The following is a 23,966-nucleotide window of genomic DNA, read 5'->3' on the forward strand; positions in this document are numbered from 1 at the left end:
CATTACACAACGGAAGCGTTTATTTTATGCATTTAATTTGCATTAATTTAAACTGCTGTTTTGTCGTGTGTACATCCTTCCACCCAGAACGCAAATATTACAGGGATGTATCAGAGGCGTATCTACAATAAGGCGAGGGCAGGCGTCCGCCTGTCCAAATCCATTTCTGGCCTGGCCAAAATCCATACAATGAGAAAATATCACACCCGTGTGAACTGAGTGGTGTAAGGTATTATATAGCCTGATCAGCTGTGGTCTGACGTAATGTCTGACGTAATGAAATCACACCCGGGTGAACTGGGTGACCGTAGCAACCATGCTCATTTTTTTGGTACGAACAGACAGACAGACAGACAGACAGACAGACACGTAAACTAACAAAGCCAGTCGTAGGAGTGGTTTACACCACTCAAAAAAAGAGGACAAAAACAAGAGATGAGAACTATTAGTGGACAGCTGATTGGCCGTCGCGGTAGAGCGCAACCCTCAATCACCCATTGGAATGTAAATGCTTGCCTTTCAGCCTTTGTATCCTACTCGTCTGGCAGGTATATCTCTCAATCACACCTCAATCACACCTTCGCATCTAGCATACAACATTGTTGGATGCTAGATGTAAGCAAAGGGTAAGTGTCATGGAAGCCCCAATGCATTTCCAATGGAAGTCACATGGTTTGACACAACATTTTTGTTGTACGGCTTTCGGCTGTGTTTCGACTGCCCCCCTCCCCCTCATACAACACAAATGTTGTGTCAAACCATGTGACTCCCATTGGAAATGAATTGCGAGCTTGCATCAGTAAACAAGTCTCATGCATCAGCTATACAACAATCTGTTGTGAAGGTATGAGTGAGGCCTAAATCTGCTGTGCTTTTACCAGGACCAACCTACAATACAATAGCATGTTTCTATTTGACCTTTAGGTGGCAGCAATCTCACAAAAGCGCCCTATAGGGGGTGTAGCAATGTCTATGAATGATTTGATTCCAAAGCTGTGTGCTCTTACCTGGTCACTGGAGGTGAAGTAGACCATGTGTGCTCTTACCTGGTCACTGGAGGTGAAGTAGACCATGTGTGCTCTTACCTGGTCACTGGAGGTGAAGTAGACCATGTGTGCTCTTACCTGGTCACTGGAGGTGAAGTAGACCATGTGTGCTCTCACCTGGTCACTGGAGGTGAAGTAGACCATGTGTGCTCTTACCTGGTCACTGGAAGTGAAGTAGACCATGTGTGCTCTTACCTGGTCACTGGAGGTGAAGTAGACCATGTGTGCTCTTACCTGGTCACTGGAGGTGAAGTAGACCATGTGTGCTCTTACCTGGTCACTGGAGGTGAAGTAGACCATGTGTGCTCTTACCTGGTCACTAGAGGTGAAGTAGACCATGTGTGCTCTTACCTGGTCACTGGAGGTGAAGTAGACCATGTGTGCTCTTACCTGGTCACTGGAGGTGAAGTAGACCATGTGTGCTCTTACCTGGTCACTGGAGGTGAAGTAGACCATGTGTGCTCTCACCTGGTCACTGGAGGTGAAGTAGACCATGTGTGCTCTTACCTGGTCACTGGAGGTGAAGTAGACCATGTGTGCTCTTACCTGGTCACTGGAGGTGAAGTAGACCATGTGTGCTCTTACCTGGTCACTGGAGGTGAAGTAGACCATGTGTGCTCTTACCTGGTCACTGGAGGTGAAGTAGACCATGTGTGCTCTTACCTGGTCACTGGAGGTGAAGTAGACCATGTGTGCTCTTACCTGGTCACTGGAGGTGAAGTAGACCATGTGTGCTCTCACCTGGTCACTGGAGGTGAAGTAGACCATGTGTGCTCTCACCTGGTCACTGGAGGTGAAGTAGACCATGTGTGCTCTCACCTGGTCACTGGAGGTGAAGTAGATGGGGAGATCCCTGAGGAAGAAGCGGGGCATGTTGTCCAGGATCAGACCGTACAGAGGCAGGTAGAGGGACGCGATCCTCGCCTGCTTCTCCTGGAATGCAAGGATTGACACAAAAGAAACAACTGAAAAATGGTGCCCTAATGTGAGATTTGTGAAACGGTGTGAAAAGGACATTACAGTCATTTAGCAGACGCTTTTATCCAAAGCGACTTACAATAAGTGTATTCAACATAGGTAGGGAACAAAAACTACTAATCACCAGAAGTCTTTAGTGCATTTTCTGCAAAAACAAGCAACCAAGAGTATACCTAGTACTAAGGTAAAAGTGCAATATATCAGCTACCTATTTCCTTAAACAGATGAGACAAAATAGCTAAATCAAATGAGCATGAGCTAAAAGTGTATCGACTAAACAAGATCCAATAAACAATACAACAATAGAAAACAAGCGTTCGTACAACTAGTTAACAACAAGTAGGTCAGGCAGAGAGGAAGGGTAGTGTTTCCTGAAGAGACCCCCCCTTCCCTCCACGCACGCACGCACGCACGCACGCACGCACGCACGCACGCACGCACGCACGCACGCACGCACGCACGTTTCCTACACAATTAACACAATATGTAAAATAATGAATATTTTGTCATATTGTTCCCGCTGTCCTATACACACCATACTGCCAACCAGGTGAAGAAATCACAGATTGAGGCTTTAACCTTCATGAAATATCCTTTACGGTTCTTATGGAAGTTGCTTCTGAACATACTGTAGCGGCCTTGCTAGTTAGACCACTGTAAATACTCTAATTAATACACGAGAGGGTGTGCTTTACCGTGATTATTGGCACGACAACGTTGCTGCAGTAAGAAGCGCTGAAGTGCCAATAATCTACGTAAAGCACACCCTTGCAATTATACAACAGTTACCCTTATAAAAAAAATAGAAATTCATATATACTTTTTTAATGTAAGATTTAGCCACTACGATCGCAAATGTCCCATGCAAACTATACTAGCCTAGCCACTCTCTGCTCTGAGAGTCTCCGTCTCATCAGCACAGCAGATTTGTATGTTTTGAATGATTAGGTGTGCGGTCATGCTCGTTAAAAGCACAGGTACAAGGGCCTTTCAACCAATCAGATTGCTTCCTCAAAACTGTTGTACAATCATGAAATAATAACCGGCGAAAATAGCTGATCTATACAGCTCTCAATGAGCCTGCGACGCATCGAGAGCTTGTAGATCGTCTATTTTCACTGTGCAACATGCTTCCATAGAACAGGGGTTCTCAACCCATGGGTCGCGACCCCTCGGGGGGTCGCCAAATTATTTTAGGGGGTCCCCAAATTATTAAAAAAAAAAAAAAAAAAAAAAAAAAGGTTTTTTTAAAAAAAAATTATTTTCACTTTTTTTCAAAAATAGCAGACCTACAAGCTCGTAGCTTGTAGATCTGCTATTTTTCAATAGCTAAATTATAACAATGCTTAAAACACCAAAAGGGGTTCCCGCCCAAAATGGTTTAAGGTTATTGTAGCAGTCAATTTATATTGGGGGTCGGGAGGGGGCGGGGCGGGGGTCCCGAGACATTGCCAAAGCATTTCCGGGGGTCCCCGGCCAAAAACGTTGAGAACCCCTGTCATAGAAAACATCTATGGATTCTATGGAACTGAAATGACTGAAATCAGTCAGTGGTATGTTTGTTCACTACTGTTATTTATGCCTGTTAATGATTGTGATCCTACAATCCTCAAACAAGCTAATTTATTATTTAGCTTTTGTTGTGCATGCCAATGAAGTGCTTATGTAAATCAACAGTGTTATTAACTCATGCATAAAATCACATTTCAAGACAGAGAACCATCATGTAATATTATCATTTAACCCATTCTGGGCGGGAACCCCTTTTTGTGTTTTAACTAAGCATTGTGTTACTTATGGTAAATGGTAAATGGTAAATGGTGCATTTATATAGCACCTTTATCCAAGGCGCTTTACAGAGATTGTGCATTATACATTCACCCATTCACACACACATTCATACACCGATGGCAGCGGAAACCATGCAAGGCACCAACCAGCACATCGGGAGCAATCAGGGGTTCAGTGTCTTGCTCAAGGACACTTCGACAGTAACTCTGGGGGAGCCCGGGTTCGAACTGGCAACCTTACGGTTACCATCCAGACACTCTACCCCTGAGCCACCGCCCCCTTAGTTACTTTAGCTATTGAAAAATAGCAGATCTACAAGCTCATAGCGCGCCACCGAGTGGCGCGCTATGAGCTTGTAGATCTGCTATTTTTGAAAAATCGTGAAAATGCGGCACAAATCTTTGAATATATATTCTTTCAGAGGATTTTTATTTTATTTCAACGTCAGGCCTAAATGGGTTAACATTGTCAGCCTTCCTTTGGGCCTAATGTCTAATAATGCCCGTTAGTAACACTACATTATAATGTTTGTTGGTAAGAGAGAGCAGCATAATTAGCTTGTACTGTACTCTGAGTAATACCATGCCAGTAATGTTGTGCCAGTGTGATTTATTAAATTAAAATTATTGTATTAATGTTAGACTTATTTAAAACCATTCATTATAAAGTAAATGCTAGTTTTCTTTAAAAAAAAGGTTTGATGCTTTTGTGTGACGCAGTAGTATAATCAAGTAGGACGTTAACCCATTTTGGGCGGGAACCCCTTTTGGTGTTTTAAGCATTATGTTATGCTTTAGCTATTGAAATAGCAGATCTACAAGCTATAAAGCTATATACTATTTTTGAAATCGTGAAAATGTGGCGCAAATCTTTGGAATATATCTTTCAGAGCGAACGTTTTTAATTCAAATCTTTGCTTCTGGGGGGTCCCTGGAACAACATATTTACAGATGGGGGTCGGTGGCCAATTATAATTTCTGGGGTTCCTTGACATGCAGGAATATGGAGAACCACTGATACAGAAACATGAAGGTATTTCAGAAAACTGTCAGAATTTAGACATTTTTTAAATTTCGACGTCAGGCCCTAAACGGGTTAAATGTTGTATTGAAACAGAGACAGCTTTGGCCTTGAGCTTGAATCGGGTCTCTTCACAACAACCCTGTTATTGTACTGAGTATAATCACTGAAGTGATCTGATCTGGATTCTGGATTCCCAGCACTCGCTAATAACCCCCCCTCAAATCCCCCCCCCCCCAGCCCACCCCCCTACATTCAGCTGCCACGAACCATCACATCCCCAGCCACAATTATGCCAAGATGCAGGAACAACAGACTCAAGAACTCCTTTCGTCCCCGGCTCCTACGCTGCCATTGATCGTAAATAATTCAATGTGATTCTATTGGTACTACTGTCTGTTCTCTCTTTGTCTTTATGGTCTACTTTCCGTCTGAGGGTATGTGTGGTTATACTGCTGAGCTTTACTACAATTGGCCCTCTGGGATTAATAAAGATAACCTTGAACCTTGACCAACAGTCTGTGCTTGATGTATGTTTGTAAGAATCCCATTTGAGCTAATACAGTACAGAGCAGTGGTTGTGGTTCCCAAAGGACCCCATTACTCTGAGATTGTACAACATTACAGATGCAGTCTAACATGAATACAATAAATTATGACCGATCTCAGATTATTTCCAGGGTGATATCGGCTGATACCGATATATTACATTATTATATTATATTTATATTGAACTCATTGCTGATTTTTTTATTTTATTTTAATTTAACACCACTGCGTAGATATCAGTCTGGAATCTCTGTGAGGAACCTGCATTTCCAAGAGGGCGGATTTAAAAAAGAATGCAAACAAAGTGAATGTACCGAAAGCACTGCAAGCCTGAACAGGGATAGGAATAGTTGCAGAAGAAGGAGAAGACGCTGGAGCAGCTGGGAGAATTTAAGCCTTCTATTCAGGTGCTAGTGTAAATACCGGTAGTAATGACTAATGTTTCGACCTATACGGTCTTCATCAAAGCCATGAATTTGTCACATTCGTCTGGTTTCCAGGTTATCTGGACCTCACTTTGAGAACCGGTAGTCTACGACACTACAGACAGCGGCCCCTTACCTTGGTGGCGTAGCGTGCGTCCAGAGAGTGTTTGGCCATCAGAGTCTTCAGGGTGGCCAGGGCCAGGTGTCTCAGGTCCTGCTCGTCCTGCAGCGCCAGGCCAAGCTCCCGCAGCAGCAAGCCCGTCAGGAAGTGTTTCCTGCAGAACTCTCCCGTCAGACTGTACTCTGGTACCGACACTATAGAGACAACACAACCACACAACACTGCTTTTACACTCTGGTACCGACACTAGAGAGACAACACAACCACACAACACTGCTTTTACACTCTGGTACCGACACTAGAGAGACAACACAACCACACAACACTGCTTTTACACTCTGGTACCGACACTAGAGAGACAACACAACCACACAACACTGCTTTTACACTATGGTACCGACACTAGAGAGACAACACAACCACACAACACTGCTTTTACACTCTGGTACCGACGCTAGAGAGACAACACAACCACACAACACTGCTTTTACACTCTGGTACCGACGCTAGAGAGACAACACAACCACACAACACTGCTTTTACACTCTGGTACCGACACTAGAGAGACAACACAACCACACAACACTGCTTTTACACTCTTGGTACCGACACTAGAGAGACAACACAACCACACAACACTGCTTTTACACTCTGGTACCGACACTAGAGAGACAACACAACCACACAACACTGCTTTTACACTCTTGGTACCGACACTAGAGAGACAACACAACCACACAACACTGCTTTTACACTCTGGTACCGACGCTAGAGAGACAACACAACCACACAACCCTGCTTTTACACTCTGGTACCGACACTAGAGAGACAACACAACCACATAAACACTGCTTTTACACTCTGGTACCGACACTAGAGAGACAACACAACCACATAAACACTGCTTTTACACTCTGGTACCGACACTAGAGAGACAACACAACCACATAAACACTGCTTTTACACTCTGGTACCGACACTAGAGAGACAACACAACCACACAACACTGCTTTTACACTCTGGTACCGACGCTAGAGAGACAACACAACCACACAACACTGCTTTTACACTCTTGGTACCGACGCTAGAGAGACAACACGACCACACAACACTGCTTTTACACTCTGGTACCGACACTAGAGAGAGAGACAACACAACCACACAACACTGCTTTTACACTCTGGTACCGACACTAGAGAGACAACACAACCACACAACACTGCTTTTACACTCTTGGTACCGACGCTAGAGAGACAACACAACCACACAACACTGCTTTTACACTCTTGGTACCGACACTAGAGAGACAACACAACCACACAACACTGCTTTTACACTCTGGTACCGACACTAGAGAGACAACACAACCACACAACACTGCTTTATACACTCTGGTACCGACGCTAGAGAGACAACACAACCACACAACACTGCTTTTACACTCTTGGTACCGACACTAGAGAGACAACACAACCACACAACACTGCTTTATACACTCTGGTACCGACGCTAGAGAGACAACACAACCACACAACACTGCTTTTACACTCTTGGTACCTACGCTAGAGAGACCACACAACCAACCAAAGAGACTGGTATACCGACAGCAGAGCCAACACAACCAAACACTGCTTTTACACTGCCTAGGCTGTGTCCTTTTTTTTCTTTTCTCTTTATTTTTTATCCCACAATTTTGCAACCCATTTTTTTTTTTCACCCAGTGTCAATTATCTAATGTAATCCTGGGCGCTACACTTCCTCTGCCAACCTGGGGGGGCAGCGGACTGAGTTCTTGAATAATATTATCAAGTGTGCATTTGACCTTAAAGGACCTTAAAGGACCATGTCTCTGTCAGTAGAGGGACACTAGAGGGTTTGTGGTTCCACTCAAATAAAGACAATGCATTTATAGAGATGTGTATGTAAGCCTAGAATCAAGCCATCCAGGTGAATCATGACAATAAAACCTTTGATTCTGTAAAAAATAAAAATAGAAATAAGTAAAAACTGCAAAACAAATTAAAAATAGTAAATCATATAATTTAATATTAAATGTTTTTTTCACAGAATCAAAGCTTTTATGGTCATGATTCTCCAGGATCCTGGATGGCTTGATTCTAGACTTAAAATAATTGATATACTGTAAATAGAAGACAACCAAAAAAAACACTGCTTTTACACTTCCTGTGTTTTTCAATAATTCTGCAGAGTACATTTGACCTTAAAAGAGGACTTTGTCTACTGGTGGTTTAATTTGACAGAATGTAATGAAACGTAATGAATGTAATGAACAAGTCTACCGAATGAGTTGTGCACGACAAATGAGAGGTGACAAGTAGGCTGACAACACACTAAAGGAGTCGTGGACACAAACACACACAAAATGGCAAGGAGATGAGGCAACATATTTACCATGGGAATGAAATGAGGCAACATATTTACCATGGGAATGAAATGAGGCAACATATTTACCATGGGAATGAAATGAGGCAACATATTTACCATGGGAATGAAATGAGGCAACATATTTACCATGGGAATGAAATGAGGCAACATATTTACCATGGGAATGAAATGAGGCAACATATTTACCATGGGAATGAAATGAGGCAACATATTTACCATGGGAATGAAATGAGGCAACATATTTACCATGGGAATGTTGTGGTTCTGGAGATGCAGTGTCTGACATGGATAGACAGGGATATTAGAGAGAGAGAGAGAGAGAGAGAGAGAGAGAGAGAGAGAGAGAGAGAGAGAGAGAGAGAGAGAGAGAGAGAGAGAGAGCGGGGGGGGTGACGGGGGGTGAGGAAGGAGGTATTTACTAGGGCTGTGAATCTTTGGGTGTCCCACGATTCGATTCGATTCCGATTCTTGGGGTCACGATTCGATTCAAAATCAATTTTTTCGATTCAACTCGATTCTCAATCCAAAAAAGATTAAATTCAAAAGCATTTTTTTTTTCAGATTCAAAACGATTTTCTATTCAAAATGATTCTCGATTCAATACATAGGATTTCATCACAATCTACTCCAGTCTTGAACTGAAGTGACTACAGTAACTTGAGAATGACTGAAGACATGATGTTTACTGTGATTAGGGTAAGCTTACATTTCATATCACAGACACCATGTAGTGAAAACTCCTGTAACTGTAACCAAAACATTTTTTTGGAAATTATGAATCGATTTTGAATCGTTCATAACGGAATCGCGATTCCAATTCGAATTTATGGTTTTTGACACCCCTAGTATTAACAGATGAATGACAATGATGCATGATATCTACCTATGTTAACACTACTGTACCACAGCATGTGTGTACTGTACGAGTTGGGACTCTAACCTGTGATGCGAGCAGACGGCAGGGGCAAGCTGAGGGGGATGTAGTGCTCGTGGTTACACACCTCTCTCAAGAACTCAAACTTCAGCTCACATAAGACCTGTCGACACAAAATAAAACAAAACATTTTAGCAGCCGGTTAATGGTAAACAGCAGTATCTCATAGGCAGAGCCGAAGAGCTATATATTTTGTATTAATTTGGTCATTCACAGTTGACACCGGCCCCGGGAGGACATTACATTTCAGTAAATGATATATTTCATTACCATGACTTGAATAACTATATTTAGTTGATCTGACAGTTAAAATGACATATTGTTGTGAGTTTTCGGTATTCGTCACTTCATTTTGTTACCTTGCTATCAGTAGCAGTGATGTTGTTGATGTAGTTGCTAATCAGTTTAAAGGTGACGCCTCGGTCCATCAGAGTAAAACAGCGCTGCAGAGAGACAGAGACACACACACACACACACACACGCACACGCACACGCACACGCACACGCACACGCACACGCACACGCACACGCACACACACACACACACACACACACACACACACAAGTTTGTGAGAAAAGGAGAGACACATCATTCCGCTGTTCTCGGGCAGAAACCTCTCCATCTCCATATTCTAAGTTTTTGTATTTTTCGTAAATTAACGTCCTACTTGATTATACTACAGCGTCACAAAAAAGCATCAAAACTTAGCAGATCCACAAGCTTGTAGATGCGCTACTTTTGCTATTTTTTTTAATTTGACGGTTTTGGACATGAGGTTTCCACCCGACAGAGACGATTTAGTACAACCAGCAATCAGAATCAATAGTCAACATTGGTAAACAGAGAGTTTCATTTGCAGACTGCCATGCTGACTGCATTGATCCTCTCCAGCATACTGTACATTAGCCTAATGTGGCCTTCACGTACAGAAACTACAGGTCTAATAATATGGATATCCTGTGTTATAAATAACAAGCCAATAGTAAACACGTGTGACCAAATTTGACTGAGGGACTGCCATTGGATTTTTTTGAATTTTCGTTTTTTCATGTCATATGAAAGCAGGGAATCATAGCTTCAAATTGTTCAGTTTGACCCACCAGTTTTGGAGATATGGCTTATAGAGTAGCCTAATGTCTTGCAGAAAACAGCGAGTTGAGAAAACAGGCTTGAAAGGTTGACTTCTGTGGTCTCTAACATTACACCTAGCTACATGTTTAGGCATTTATTTCATATTTACATGTCGATTTCAGCTCTGACATTTATTTCAGACATGCTCTAGTATGTGAAGAGTCTGCCTGTGCTAAAAAATAAAATCAAAGTTTTTCTCCTCTGGTGAAAAGCTGGAATTTGCACGATGGCAGGCTCTCAGTCAAATCTGGTCCGACTCCCCTTATCGTATTTCTCCCCAGGAAAAGTATTATGCAGGTGTTCTGATTTTTATACTGCTCCCCCCACCTTCACAAAGTTTGCTACGGCCAGGTTGGCGCTACGTGTCTCCTCTGAAAGGTCTTTGTTCTTCCAGAAGACGTGGTCCGACACCGTGTCCATCAGAGTCTCCACGCGGTTCAGGTAGGACGAGGGGAACCGCTGGGGCCTGGGCAGCTGTGGAACACACACGGGTGAACACATTAACCAATTTTGGAACGTGGTCGATTAAAAAAAAAAGCCTCTAAATCCTATTTTTTTTTGGAAAAACCTATGTTTCAATGTCAAGTGGTGCTCAACCTTTTTCATGTCAAGGACCCCCAGAAGTATCTCTATTGGGCCAAAATATGTAGTTCCAGGGACCCCACAGCAAGCAAATATTTTAGTTAAAAATGTTCGCTCTGAAATATATATTCAATGATTTGCGCCACAACGATTTTTCAAAAATAGCAGATCTACAAGCTCGTAGCGCGGCGGCACTGAGTGCCGCGCTACGAGCTTGTAGATCTGCTATTTTTCAATAGCTAAAGCATAACATAATGCTAACACCGAAAGGGGTTCCCGCCCAAAATGGGTTAAAACCATCATGTGCTATGTTGCACCGTGGAATATGTGGAAAACTGTAAATCTAATTTATTATGCATTAATGTAAACGCGACAATACTACGAATTGTGGGTGAATTGTATTCACTAATGAGACTCAGCTGTACACTATCTCTCAGCTATGTCACCTCTGCCCGACAAACTCTAGCTTGAAACGCTGACAAAGCGCCAAGGTGCCGAAACGCGTACGTTTCTCTAGATAGTTGTTCAAATAAACGTCAGAAACTACGTTTCAAGTTCAAAGTGGGGTTTTTTCTCCACCACTGCACCGTGTAATATAAAATGGTAAATGGTGCATTTATATAGCGCCTTTATCCAAGGCGCTTTACATAGATTGTGCATTACATTCACCCATTCACACACATTCATACACCGATTGCGGCGGAAGCCATGCAAGGTACCAACCAGCACATCGGGAGCAATTTGGGGTTCAGTGTCTTGCCCAAGGACACTTCGACATGTAGCCAGGAGGAGCCGGGATTCAAACCGCCGACCCATGGATCATTGGACGACCTGCTCTACCTCTTGAGCCACAGTCGCCCCATCACATGAACACACACATACGTAACGTAATGCATCAAATCATTTACCTTAACCTTGTCAGAGTCCACCAGATGCTGAGCCATGGACTTGATGATCAGCTCAAAGAAGAACCAGGAGAACTGGAGGAGGAGAGAGAGAGAGAGGTCAAAGGTCAAAGAAGAACCAGGAGAACTGGAGGAGGAGAGAGAGAGAGAGAGGTCAAGAACCAGGAGAACTGGAGGAGGAGAGAGAGAGAGAGGTCAAGAACCAGGAGAACTGGAGGAGGAGAGAGAGAGAGAGGTCAAAGGAGGTCAAAGAAGAACCAGGAGAACTGGAGGAGGAGAGAGAGAGAGAGGTCAAGAACCAGGAGAACTGGAGGAGGAGAGAGAGAGAGAGGTCAAAGGAGGTCAAAGAAGAACCAGGAGAACTGGAGGAGGAGAGAGAGAGAGAGGTCAAGAACCAGGAGAACTGGAGGAGGAGAGAGAGAGAGAGGTCAAGAACCAGGAGAACTGGAGGAGGAGAGAGAGAGAGAGGTCAAGAACCAGGAGAACTGGAGGAGGAGAGAGAGAGAGAGAGGTCAAAGCAGCTCAAAGAAGAACCAGGAGAACTGGAGGAGGAGAGAGAGAGAGAGGTCAAAGCAGCTCAAAGAAGAACCAGGAGAACTGGAGGAGGAGAGAGAGAGAGAGGTCAAAGCAGCTCAAAGAAGAACCAGGAGAACTGGAGGAGGAGAGAGAGAGAGAGAGAGGTCAAGAACCAGGAGAACTGGAGGAGGAGAGAGAGAGAGAGGTCAAGAACCAGGAGAACTGGAGGAGGCGAGAGAGAGAGAGGTCAAAGGTCAAAGAAGAACCAGGAGAACTGGAGGAGGAGAGAGAGAGAGAGAGGTCAAGAACCAGGAGAACTGGAGGAGGAGAGAGAGAGAGAGGTCAAGAACCAGGAGAACTGGAGGAGAGAGAGAGAGAGAGGTCAAGAACCAGGAGAACTGGAGGAGGAGAGAGAGAGAGAGGTCAAGAACCAGGAGAACTGGAGGAGGAGAGAGAGAGAGAGGTCAAGAACCAGGAGAACTGGAGGAGAGAGAGAGAGAGAGAGAGAGAGAGAGAGAGAGAGAGAGAGAGAGAGAGAGAGAGAGAGAGAGAGAGGTCAAAGAAGAACCAGGAGAACTGGAGGAGGAGAGAGAGAGAGAGGTCAAAGGCCAGATTTCACATCCATAACGCTGAAGCTAAGCCTACCCGAAACGTGTCACTCTTTCCTAAAGTCTCTGGGTGCTTCGGAGGAATAGATTTGGAGTGCATTGTATAGAATGACAAGGCAAGGGTGGGAGGGACTGACTCACCCTCAGCACGTTCCTGACGGCTGCCTGCTCGTTGCTCCGCAGGTCAAAGGTCATCCCCTTAGCCAGCTCCTCATGTACCGTCCTAAAGCCATGGGATTCTGATTTGAACACATACTACATGCGCACACACACGCATATACACACGCGCGCACGCACACACACACACACACACACACACACACACACACACACACACACACACACACACACACACACACACACACACACACACACACACACACACACACACACACACACACACACACACACACACACACACACACACACACACGAGGGGTATGTTAGTGAGAGAATGCAGGAATATGCAGCCACAGGGACATGGAAAATAATTGACTGATTTAAAGGACCATACCGGTGGTCTGACATGTTGACCATGTTCTCACTGTATACTTACTAGTGACCATTTTCCAAAGCACACTGTGGTCGTCTGATTATTGAGGAAAACCACTGGATTCCATTCATTTATTATGGCATGAAAAACAAAATGATGACATTTTCTTAATCCAACCCAGTGAACTCCATTCATTATGGACTATTTATTTGGTCAAAGGCATGTAGCGATTTATAACGACTTTGGAGAAAAACTCAAAATCTCAAGTTCCAAGTAAATCTATGGCTATGTTTATGAACCATTTGCAGACAATCACATCGGTATGGACCTTAACACTTAGGCCGCTAGCATTTATTGAAAAATTAGGATCTAATTCACGCCAGCATTTTTTTAATTTGAGCTCTTATTTTGAAAAGCCGCCATTTCCGGTCCATGAGCAGTAGTCATAACCTAGGAAGCTACACGGAGCAGACAGGCCTTGTTTACCATCTGAAGCCAGACCGAAGCTCTGGAGAGATCTACATCGTCCGATCTGTGCCGTCAAAGAAACACTGTTTTGACCAAAATGCCATCTGGGACAAGGAATAGGAGATACAGGCGATTGAAAGAAATGGATAGAATGGATTCTTATGGCGACGACGATCTAAGATGGGCGATCCAGTGCTGTGCTAACAACACAGCTAGCTAACCGGCTAACGTGAGTAGCATTTTGGCTCAAGCAATCGAACGCGCTATAAAAGCTCAATTGCCGAAGGCCGTTGGCAATGGCGTTAAGCGTCAGTATCAAAATTAGGCTTCAATTGACTTTAATCGTCGGCATAGGCGCGCTAAGTGTTAACGTGTTTTTCAGCAATATGATAATTACAAATAAAAACATCATCTACATGAAATAATACCGGGTGAAATGAACCAAACACAACAGGCTATGGATGCTACAACATAACATGTTTGTATGTGTGTATGTGGTAGGGGGGGGGCAACCTTTTGGCCACATTATCACCCAGTGCAGACATAATTATAGGCTGCAAATTAGAATAATTCACGCATAGAATAAGTCAATAATTGAATAACAAAAAAAACAATAACAAAGCATAAGTCAATCATTTTATATGATTAATAAAGACAATTTGAAACGAGATTTGACTATCTGTGAATAAACAGTTTTGTGTACATATAAAACCAAAATACCTAATAATCGGTCATTTTTGATCAACTAAATTGATCACTTTAACGACCCATTTTGGACGGGAACCCCTTTTGGTGTTAGCATTATGTTATGCTTTAGCTATTGAAAAATAGCAGATCTACAAGCTCATAGCGCGCCACTCGGTGGCGCGCTATGAGCTTGTAGATATGTGAGCTTGTAGATCTGCTATTTTTGAAAAATCGAAGAACGACTGACATAGAAACATAGCTTTTTCAGAAAACTGTCAGGATGTAGAAGACATTTTTAGAATCTGATCTCAGGTCAAAATTGGTTAATAGCCCATGAATGCTGATCACCCGGCAGACCAAAAAGTGGTGTTGACCACCTCTGGTCGAATGTCTTCTCTCTCACAATAAGGTATGTGGAATTTTCAATCAGTCCAATTACTGCATACTCCTCCTATGCTGTATACTGCCGAGACCTTGCTATACAGCAGCAGGACTTCAGATTGCTCGCCCGGCTATAGCCTTGAAAATCACGTCAATCTGTCACCATGGCAACCCCGCCTCCATTAGCTCAGCTGGGGATTCTCTTCGCATCCCGCCCCTCCATTCATCTCTGCCTCTATAACTCTGCTAGTCTAGCCCATTTTGACCTGAGATCAGATTCTAAAAATGTCTTCTATATCCTGACAGTTTTCTGAAAAAGCAATGTTTCTGTCAGTCGTTCTTCGATTTTTCAAAATCACACCCGTGTGAACTGAGTGGTGCAAATCCCCCCCCCCCCCTCTCTCTCTCTCTCTCTCTCTCATTAGCAGGCAACAGTGCAATACTATCTCTCTGTCTCTGGCACAACAGCACCCCTACTGGTACTCATGAGTCACACATGAGTCACACACAAACATAGTCACAAAGTCACAGACATTGCTGTTCCTTGGAGTGGTTGCACCACTCACAAATAGCAGATCTACAAGCTCATAGCGCGCCACCGAGTGGCGCGCTATGAGCTTGTAGATCTGCTATTTTTCAATAGCTAAAGCATACCATAATGCTAACACCAAAAGGGGTTCCCGCCCAAAATGGGCTAGTTGTGTTCCTGCATTGTTGGCAACATGAAACAGTCCTGGTGGGCTCCTCTGATCCCCCCTAAACAAGCACGCCTTGTCTTTCTGACTGAGAAGACCCAAATGTCCTGGTTTGCCTCCTACTAAATCTCTCTCTCTCTGGGCATGCAGCCCTGGGCACACACTCCTGTTGGCCACACACACACATACACTTACTCAAACACAAAGCCCACCCCGGGCCCCCCTGTATTTTTCTTTCATTCCGCTAATGAAGCTGTTTAACCCCAGTCTGCCAATGCAAACAGTAACGCTCATCACGATGATAGAATCCCTTTAACTCATTTAGGCCTGACTTAGAAATGTATGTCTTCTAAATCCTGACAGTTTTCTGAAATACCTCATGTTTTCTATATCAGTGGTGCTCAATATTTCATGTCAAGGACCCCAAAAATTATATGTAATTGGCCGCCGACCCCCATCTAAAAATATGTTGTTCCAGGGACCCCCCCAGAAGCAAAGATTTGAGTTAAAAACGTTCACTCTGAAAGAATATATTCAAAGATTTGTGCCACATTTTCACGATTTAAAAAAAATAGCAGACCTACAAGCTCGTTGCGCGCCTGCTATTTTTCAATAGCTAAAGCATAACATAATGCTAACACCAAAAGGGGTTCCCGCCCAAAATGGGTTAAGATCACACCCGTGGCAAACACACATACACGCACGCAAGCATGGGTTGCGTGCGCCCCACACTGTCACGTTGTCAACATTATTATCCTGTGATTTTCAAAGTGTTCCCCCAGGAGACTCCCCAGTCAAATTAGGAGTAGTTTAATTGAAATGAAACTACAATAACTCAATATCAGCACTATGAATCTATTTCCAACTTGAAAAAAAAAAATGTAGACAATTTAATTTAAACCAAATCCTTTCTTTTCGTAACGAAGTCCCTCCCTAGGACAAAATCATTTGAAATCCGGGGGCACCGCATGGCTGTCATTTTGAGGATTGGTCCATGACCCCGAAAACGTTGAAGACCCCACATGTGTTCAGTACCTTGATATATGAGTGGAGATAGTGGTCCAGGTTCTCTTCATGGCACTTGGCAACGATATGAACCAGCACCCTGTGGACACCAAGACCATGATGGAGATGTTAGCACTGCAGCATCGTATCTTGATTCGAATCTACACGGTTACTCCGAGGAGGGCACAGATGGAGCCAAATGGACCATTTGTTGGTTGATTCCATGTGTGCCCTCTTCTGAGTTACCGAAACATTTGACCCCTCGGGGGGTCCCTAAATTATTGTGGGGGGGTCCCCAGATGATTAAAAAACCTTTTTGTTTTTTTGCAACCTATTGGCAGGAAAATGGAAATTGAGTTTACATAGTACACATAGTGCATGCATAAACTTTCCTTAATGATTATATCTGGTTTTAGTATAGGTCTATGTATAATATATATGATATAGTTTCTCTATTATTAAGGTTATTGTAGCGGGGGGTTGTATTGGGGGTGGATAGGGGGTCGCGAGACATGGCCAAAGCCTTTCCGGGGGTCCCCAGCCAAAAACGTTGAGAACCCCTGGTGTAGGCCACGCCACGGCCCCAAACACTAAACAGCATCTCAGACACATTCGGTACTCTTGCTCACTCCAGTTATACGCTTACAGTTTATTCCACAATTACTGTAAGTAAATATCTACCGGTATCTATAAATTCACCTTGTCTCTGTCTGTACTGTACGTGTGAAAATCCACGTAACTCGAGAACCGTTCGCCCCACCAACTTCAAATTCGACACACGCGCTCCACATCCCCGCAGGGAGTACAGTGGCCGGTGTCTCTGTCCATACTCTGTCTCGGAATCCTCCATTGTAAATGCGCAACAGAACCCTGGCCGCACCCCTAGCGGCCAGGGTTCTGTTGCGCATTTACAATGGAGAGAAAACCAAGATGGCCGCCAGATTCCGAGACAGAGTATGGACAGAGTGGATTAAAATACCTTTTTTATTGAAAACTACGGTCGTACGCGGTGTGATTGTTTGCCGAACACCCACCGGACAAGTGGGGCAAAAAATACAGGAGCTTAGATTTTGCATTTGTACAACAAGGTAAGAGTGATTTTGAGGCACAAACGGTAAAACTAGACAAGAATTTCTGGACGATCCGCTTAGACTCTCGTAGAGAGATTCGTCAGAATCGAAAAAAAATCTACGAGAGTCTAAATCTTGGGCTAACAACACTCCGTATTTGGGCATGCCGGACACAGAACTCCATAGGAATAAAGGGACACATGCACCGCTCTAGTTTTAAAAAAAAAAGGAAAAGGCAGGAAAGGTGAACAGTGTGCCGTGAACGCTGATATACTGTACGTTTATGCATGTACATTATGTATATATTAATTATTATAAACATGGCATCGTTATGCTGGCACACACACTGGGTGGCTCCACTACTTGTGCCTTTTGTCTCTGTGGAAACCAAAGTCCAAAACGGTGTTTTAAGCATGTAGGTATATCATGATTCTAAATGTTGTCTCTATGTTAGCAGTAGCACACACACACACACACACACACACACACACACACACACACACACACACACACACACACACACACACACACACACACACACACACACACACACACACACACACACACACACACACACACACACACACACACACACGGTGGCTCCACTACTTGTGCCTTTTGTCTCTGTGGAAACCAAAGTCCAAAACGGTGTTTTATGCATGTAGGTCTATCATGATTTTAACCCATTCAGGCCTGACGTCGAAATTAAAAAAAAATGTTTTCTAAATCATGACAATTTTCTGAAAGATTTGAGGCACATTTTAACGATTAAAAAAAAATAGCAGACCTACAAGTTCATAGCGCACCACTCGGTGGCGCGCTATGAGCTTGTAGATCTGCTATTTTTCAATAGCTAAATTATAACATAATATATGTAACCACCAAAAGGGGTTCCCGCTCAAAATGGGCTAAACATGTTGTCTCTATGTTAGCAGTAGCGCACACACACACACACACACACACACACACACACACACACACACACACACACACACACACACACACACACACACACACACACACACACACACACACACACACACACACACACACACACACACACACACACACACACACACACACACACACTGGGTGGCCCACTACTTGTGCCTTTATGCATGTACGTATATTATGATTCTAAACATGGTGTCTCCATTGTATGTTAGCACGACGCCCACTGGGTGGTCCATTATTACTACCCTGTAGTACCCGGTACAGCCATTCTTCTTCTGCAGTACCGCTGCTCACCTGGTGGTGGCAGTGGTGACCTCGTCGTTGTCGTTCTGAGTGAGAACCTTGAACAGCTGGTTGAAGAGCACCGGTAGGAACCGGATGATCACCGGGAGTTTCTCCACACTGAGGAGACCCTGGAGGAGCAGCAGGAGGAGGAGGAGGGGAAACAAAACAGCAGCTGAAAGATATATCTCAATAGAGAGTATGATATAAAGATATATCTCAATAGAGAGTATGCACATGCATGATTTTCCCATCAGGACACGCCCCCCTCATCTAGACTGAGTGGCAAAACATTGAGCAGCATGGAGTGTTGGAGTTTGGAAGCGCTCGTTGGAAATCACTCAACCGTCCTGCGTACCACCTGTTTCTAAATGTCACATAATGCAGGAGGCAGCAAAATGTTGTGTTATTGAAAAAACAAGCACTTCCAAACTCTGAGTCTGACACTTAGAAAAATAATCAAATGCAGGGCATTTCTTGACAGAAAGTAGCTCATAACTTTTCTATGGTGGATTTTTATGAAACAAACTTTCGTACAGCTGCAATGTTGGTGAGTTTAACATTGTCAGGCCAGAAAGTAGTTTTTTGCCACTATGTTCCCGCATAACTTCCAGGTACGATGATGTCACACACATACACTCTATTGTTAACTTCAATCCTCCATAAAGAGGTGGCTGAATAGCAGCTTTACCCAATTAAAACCAGCAATTAGATGAGATGTACGTAGCCCAGCCAGCATACATGCTTTCTGGTCTAGAGGGGTGGGGGCGCGCATGGAGCGAGCGCTGGAGAATCTTGGTTCACCGATCCATTTTGTTTTTTATAGATGTGTGCAATAAATTACGTATTGGTTTCTTGGATAAAAAATGTGAAGTAAGTGGTGCAACTCCGTGTGGGGGTCCCCGGGGGGGGGGGGTTCCAGCCCCACAGGAACGCACCCAGGGTGCCGGCCTGATTCCGGCGAGCCGCCCCGCGTCCGAAACGGTTGAGAAATGACAGAGTTACCGTGTGGGGGTCCCTCTACTGTACCCTCCACTGTACTGTACTGTACTGTACTGTACTGTACTGTACTGTACTGTACTGTACTGTACTGTACTGTACTGTACTGTACTGTACTGTACTGTACTGTACTGGCACACCCAAAATCACCATATATACAGTTAATATGTGCGTGTGTTTGTGTGTGTGTTAGGTTGCGCACAGCTGGTGAAAAACAACCATGCTGTTTTCGTACTCAGACGCACCCAGCCACCCACCCACCCAGCCACACAGCCAGCCAGCCAGCCACCCACCCACACACACACATAGTCACTTAAGGAAGTGTAATGTGCTCCTGGCTCTGACCTTCAGGCAGTTGAGGAAATTGGAGGTAGGAGGTAGTGAGAGGTCCAGCTCTCTCTTCTGGCACTGCTGAAAGAATCTGTTCAGGTGGGGGTCCTGGAAACACACAGACAGAGGGGAGGGGGAGGTTCAGGAACACACAGAGGGGAGGAGGAGGTTCAGGAATCCATATCATTAGTCACTGCAGGGATCTGGAGTCTTTACTGGATCGCTTCCTTTAAAAACGAACAGCCAGGCCTCAAGAGGACTATAGGCCTCGTCTCTGAGGCTGACATGTCTGACAGATCCATTTACGCTCGTCGAGAACACATCTTCAAGATAATACCTTGTGGCACGTCTCATAAATTGAGCTTCACTTTAACTTTACCGGTGAAACCTACTCGGATTGAAAGCTCTCTATATATGACTGCTATAGTGTTTGTTCAGTAACAGCTGGGTCTCCCCGTCTCTCCAGCTCTCTAGTAAAACCAAGATATGTCAGCTTCAATATTGTATAGTGTTCTAGCTCCAATTTTGTCTGGTTGGTTTAATGACTTCCAATTTAATGTGTTTATCCTGTATATAGGGCTACTGTATGAGTGCTCTCTCCTGTTTAGATAGAACTGGTATCCTGACCTGAACATTTAATTTCTGTTTACTAAAGAGCTGGAGAGACAGGGAGACCAATATTGGACAAATTAATCCATTTAGGTGGACCTCAAAATAAAAAAAAATCTTCTAAATCCTCCAGTTTTCTGAAATAAATATTTTCACAATTTTTCAAAAATAGCAGACCTACAAGCTCGTAGCACGCCACTCGGTGGCTCGCTATGAGCTTGTAGATCTGCTATTTTTCAATAGGTAAATTATAACAATGTTTAAAACACCAAAAGGGGTTCCCGCCCAAAATGGGTTAAGTATTTAACACTAAACAAACCACTTACTGTACACCACGTTTAAGGCCTATTTTACTTAACAGATCTACAACTTTCCGCCCAATGAGACATGCCCAACGTAGGGATGCCCGGCCGGTTAAAAGTGGCTAAAGAAAGGTAAGATGGATTGAAGAGGCTCGACCTACCTGAGTGTAGACTGTGGAAAGAACATTTGAAGAGGCTCGACCTACCTGAGTGTAGACTGTGGAAAGAACATTCGTGGAAACTTTGAAGATGGGCTTCCCTCCATCAACCCACTTCACGTCCGTGCCGTTCTGAAAAGACACAGAAAGCAGTGGTGATTGAAATCATCCCACAACCCCTGTCTGGACGTTACGTACATCACTGTCCATCACCTCTTCATGCAGCCCTTGTCCCACACAAATGTGACCAGATTTGACTGAGAGACTGCCATCGCGCAAATTCCAGCTTTTCACCAGAGGAGAAAAACTTGTATTTATTTATTTTTTCCAAAATGAGTTAATAGCACAGGCAGACTCTTCACATACTAGAGCATGTCTGAAATAAGTGTACATGAAAATGTATGTAAATATGAAATAAATGCTTAAACGTGTAGCTAGGTGTAATGTTAGAGACGACAGAAGTGAACCTTTCAAGCCTGTTTTCTCAACTCGCTGTTTTCTGCAAGACATTACTCTATAAGCCATATCTCCAAAACTGGTGGGTCAAACTGAACAACCAATATGTGAATTTGAAGCTATGATTCCCTGCTTTCATATGACATGAAAAAACGAAAATTTAAAAAAAAAACAATGGCAGTCCCTCAGTCAAATTTGGTCACAAATGCACAGTTTTTCCTCCACAAGGTACAAATAAATTCATAGTTTTCCTCAATGTTCTTGGTTCAATGGCTCAATGGCTCAGAGCCACTGCCTTGAAGACCAAACAGAATGATATCTCCCCCCGAGCCAAGCTTGACTAGCCCTTTAGGCTAGTGACTAGTCAGTGGGATCTTTGGACTTAGCCAACATGTATTTCTTTTTTTTATAATATTTATTTTATTTGGAGAAAGCAGTACAGTATAGACAGCATTTCTATGTATACATAGGACACAAGTGCAATTCCCAGGATTTTGTTTTTCACCCCTCCTCCCTCCCTCCCCCCTCATGCCCCCTCCAAGTGACTCCATCTCCAGTGTCTCTGTATAATCCTTGTTTTCTTCAGATGGACTACATATGGCATCAAGTCAACACTTAACAGGGGCAATGGACAATATCTCTTCAGAGTGACATTTCAGAAGGAGAATCAACATGTATTTAACGTTGTATCCATGATAAACATCAAATTTAGAGTTATTTATGTTTTATATTATAATTATATAAATATAATTATATTATAATTATTATATATATATTATAATTGTTATATTAAATATTTTCTCCACAAGAAACATGGTTTGTGTCACCTTGGCACAGCTGGGTTCTCTGTTGGCCAGGTAGCCTGGAGGCAGGTTACAGGAGACTGTCTCACCTTGGTACAGCTGGGTTCTCTGTTGGCCAGGTAGCCTGGAGGCAGGTTACAGGAGACTGTCTCACCTTGGCACAGCTGGGTTCTCTGTTGGCCAGGTAGCCTGGAGGCAGGTTACAGGAGACTGTCTCACCTTGGTACAGCTGGGTTCTCTGTTGGCCAGGTAGCCTGGAGGCAGGTTACAGGAGACTGTCTCACCTTGGTACAGCTGGGTTCTCTGTTGGCCAGGTAGCCTGGAGGCAGGTTACAGGAGACTGTCTCACCTTGGCACAGCTGGGTTCTCTGTTGGCCAGGTAGCCTGGAGGCAGGTTACAGGAGACTGTCTCACCTTGGCACAGCTGGGTTCTCTGTTGGCCAGGTAGCCTGGAGGCAGGTTACAGGAGACTGTCTCACCTTGGCACAGCTGGGTTCTCTGTTGGCCAGGTAGCCTGGAGGCAGGTTACAGGAGACTGTCTCACCTTGGTACAGCTGGGTTCTCTGTTGGCCAGGTAGCCTGGAGGCAGGTTACAGGAGACTGTCTCACCTTGGTACAGCTGGGTTCTCTGTTGGCCAGGTAGCCTGGAGGCAGGTTACAGGAGACTGTCTCACCTTGGTACAGCTGGGTTCTCTGTTGGCCAGGTAGCCTGGAGGCAGGTTACAGGAGACTGTCTCACCTTGGTACAGCTGGGTTCTCTGTTGGCCAGGTAGCCTGGAGGCAGGTTACAGGAGACTGTCTCACCTTGGTACAGCTGGGTTCTCTGTTGGCCAGGTAGCCTGGAGGCAGGTTACAGGAGACTGGGATGCTGACCTCCTGAGACGCAAGACGACCTTCTCTGAGGAGAGGCAGCCATGAATACCCAACTGAAACAGCACGTGCACGCACGCGCACGCACACGCACACGCACACACACACACACACACACACACACACACACACACACACACACACACACACAAAGAAACACAACATTGAATCCTGGACGAGTGGAAACAGCCTTAACCACTGCATGAACTCTATCATCCCTGATCTGGGGGTGAACATTCCGCGAAAATAGCTGATCTACTGCAAGCTCACAAAGTGACAAATGTTGTACTAATGTTGGACTATTTTGGGCGAAGAGATTTGGTGTAGAGCAAAGCTAACGTGTAAAGATATAACATTTAATTTACACAACACTGATGGCAGCTGTCAATCA

The 23,966-nt window shown here is 44.1% G+C and overlaps 1 protein-coding gene across 2 annotated transcripts in view; it reads right to left on the minus strand.

The window, feature by feature from the left end:
* The window catches only part of dock10 (dedicator of cytokinesis 10), a 119,219-nt gene that overhangs the window by 51,242 nt on the left and 44,011 nt on the right, over positions 1–23,966 (minus strand). For both annotated transcript variants that reach the window (XM_079514803.1, XM_079514804.1), the window contains 13 exons: positions 23,510–23,631; positions 21,495–21,578; positions 20,393–20,485; positions 19,061–19,179; positions 16,773–16,842; positions 13,155–13,268; positions 11,893–11,964; positions 10,730–10,876; positions 9,630–9,713; positions 9,277–9,373; positions 8,583–8,615; positions 5,946–6,124; positions 1,866–1,979 (listed from right to left, as the gene is read on the minus strand). In XM_079514803.1, the coding sequence (XP_079370929.1) occupies positions 1,866–1,979; positions 5,946–6,124; positions 8,583–8,615; positions 9,277–9,373; positions 9,630–9,713; positions 10,730–10,876; positions 11,893–11,964; positions 13,155–13,268; positions 16,773–16,842; positions 19,061–19,179; positions 20,393–20,485; positions 21,495–21,578; positions 23,510–23,631 (1,328 nt within the window). The remainder of the gene's footprint in view (positions 1–1,865; positions 1,980–5,945; positions 6,125–8,582; positions 8,616–9,276; positions 9,374–9,629; positions 9,714–10,729; positions 10,877–11,892; positions 11,965–13,154; positions 13,269–16,772; positions 16,843–19,060; positions 19,180–20,392; positions 20,486–21,494; positions 21,579–23,509; positions 23,632–23,966) is intronic.

Source organism: Electrona antarctica (genome assembly GCF_951216825.1).
Source record: "Electrona antarctica genome assembly, chromosome: 11".
Lineage (NCBI taxonomy): Eukaryota > Metazoa > Chordata > Actinopteri > Myctophiformes > Myctophidae > Electrona > Electrona antarctica.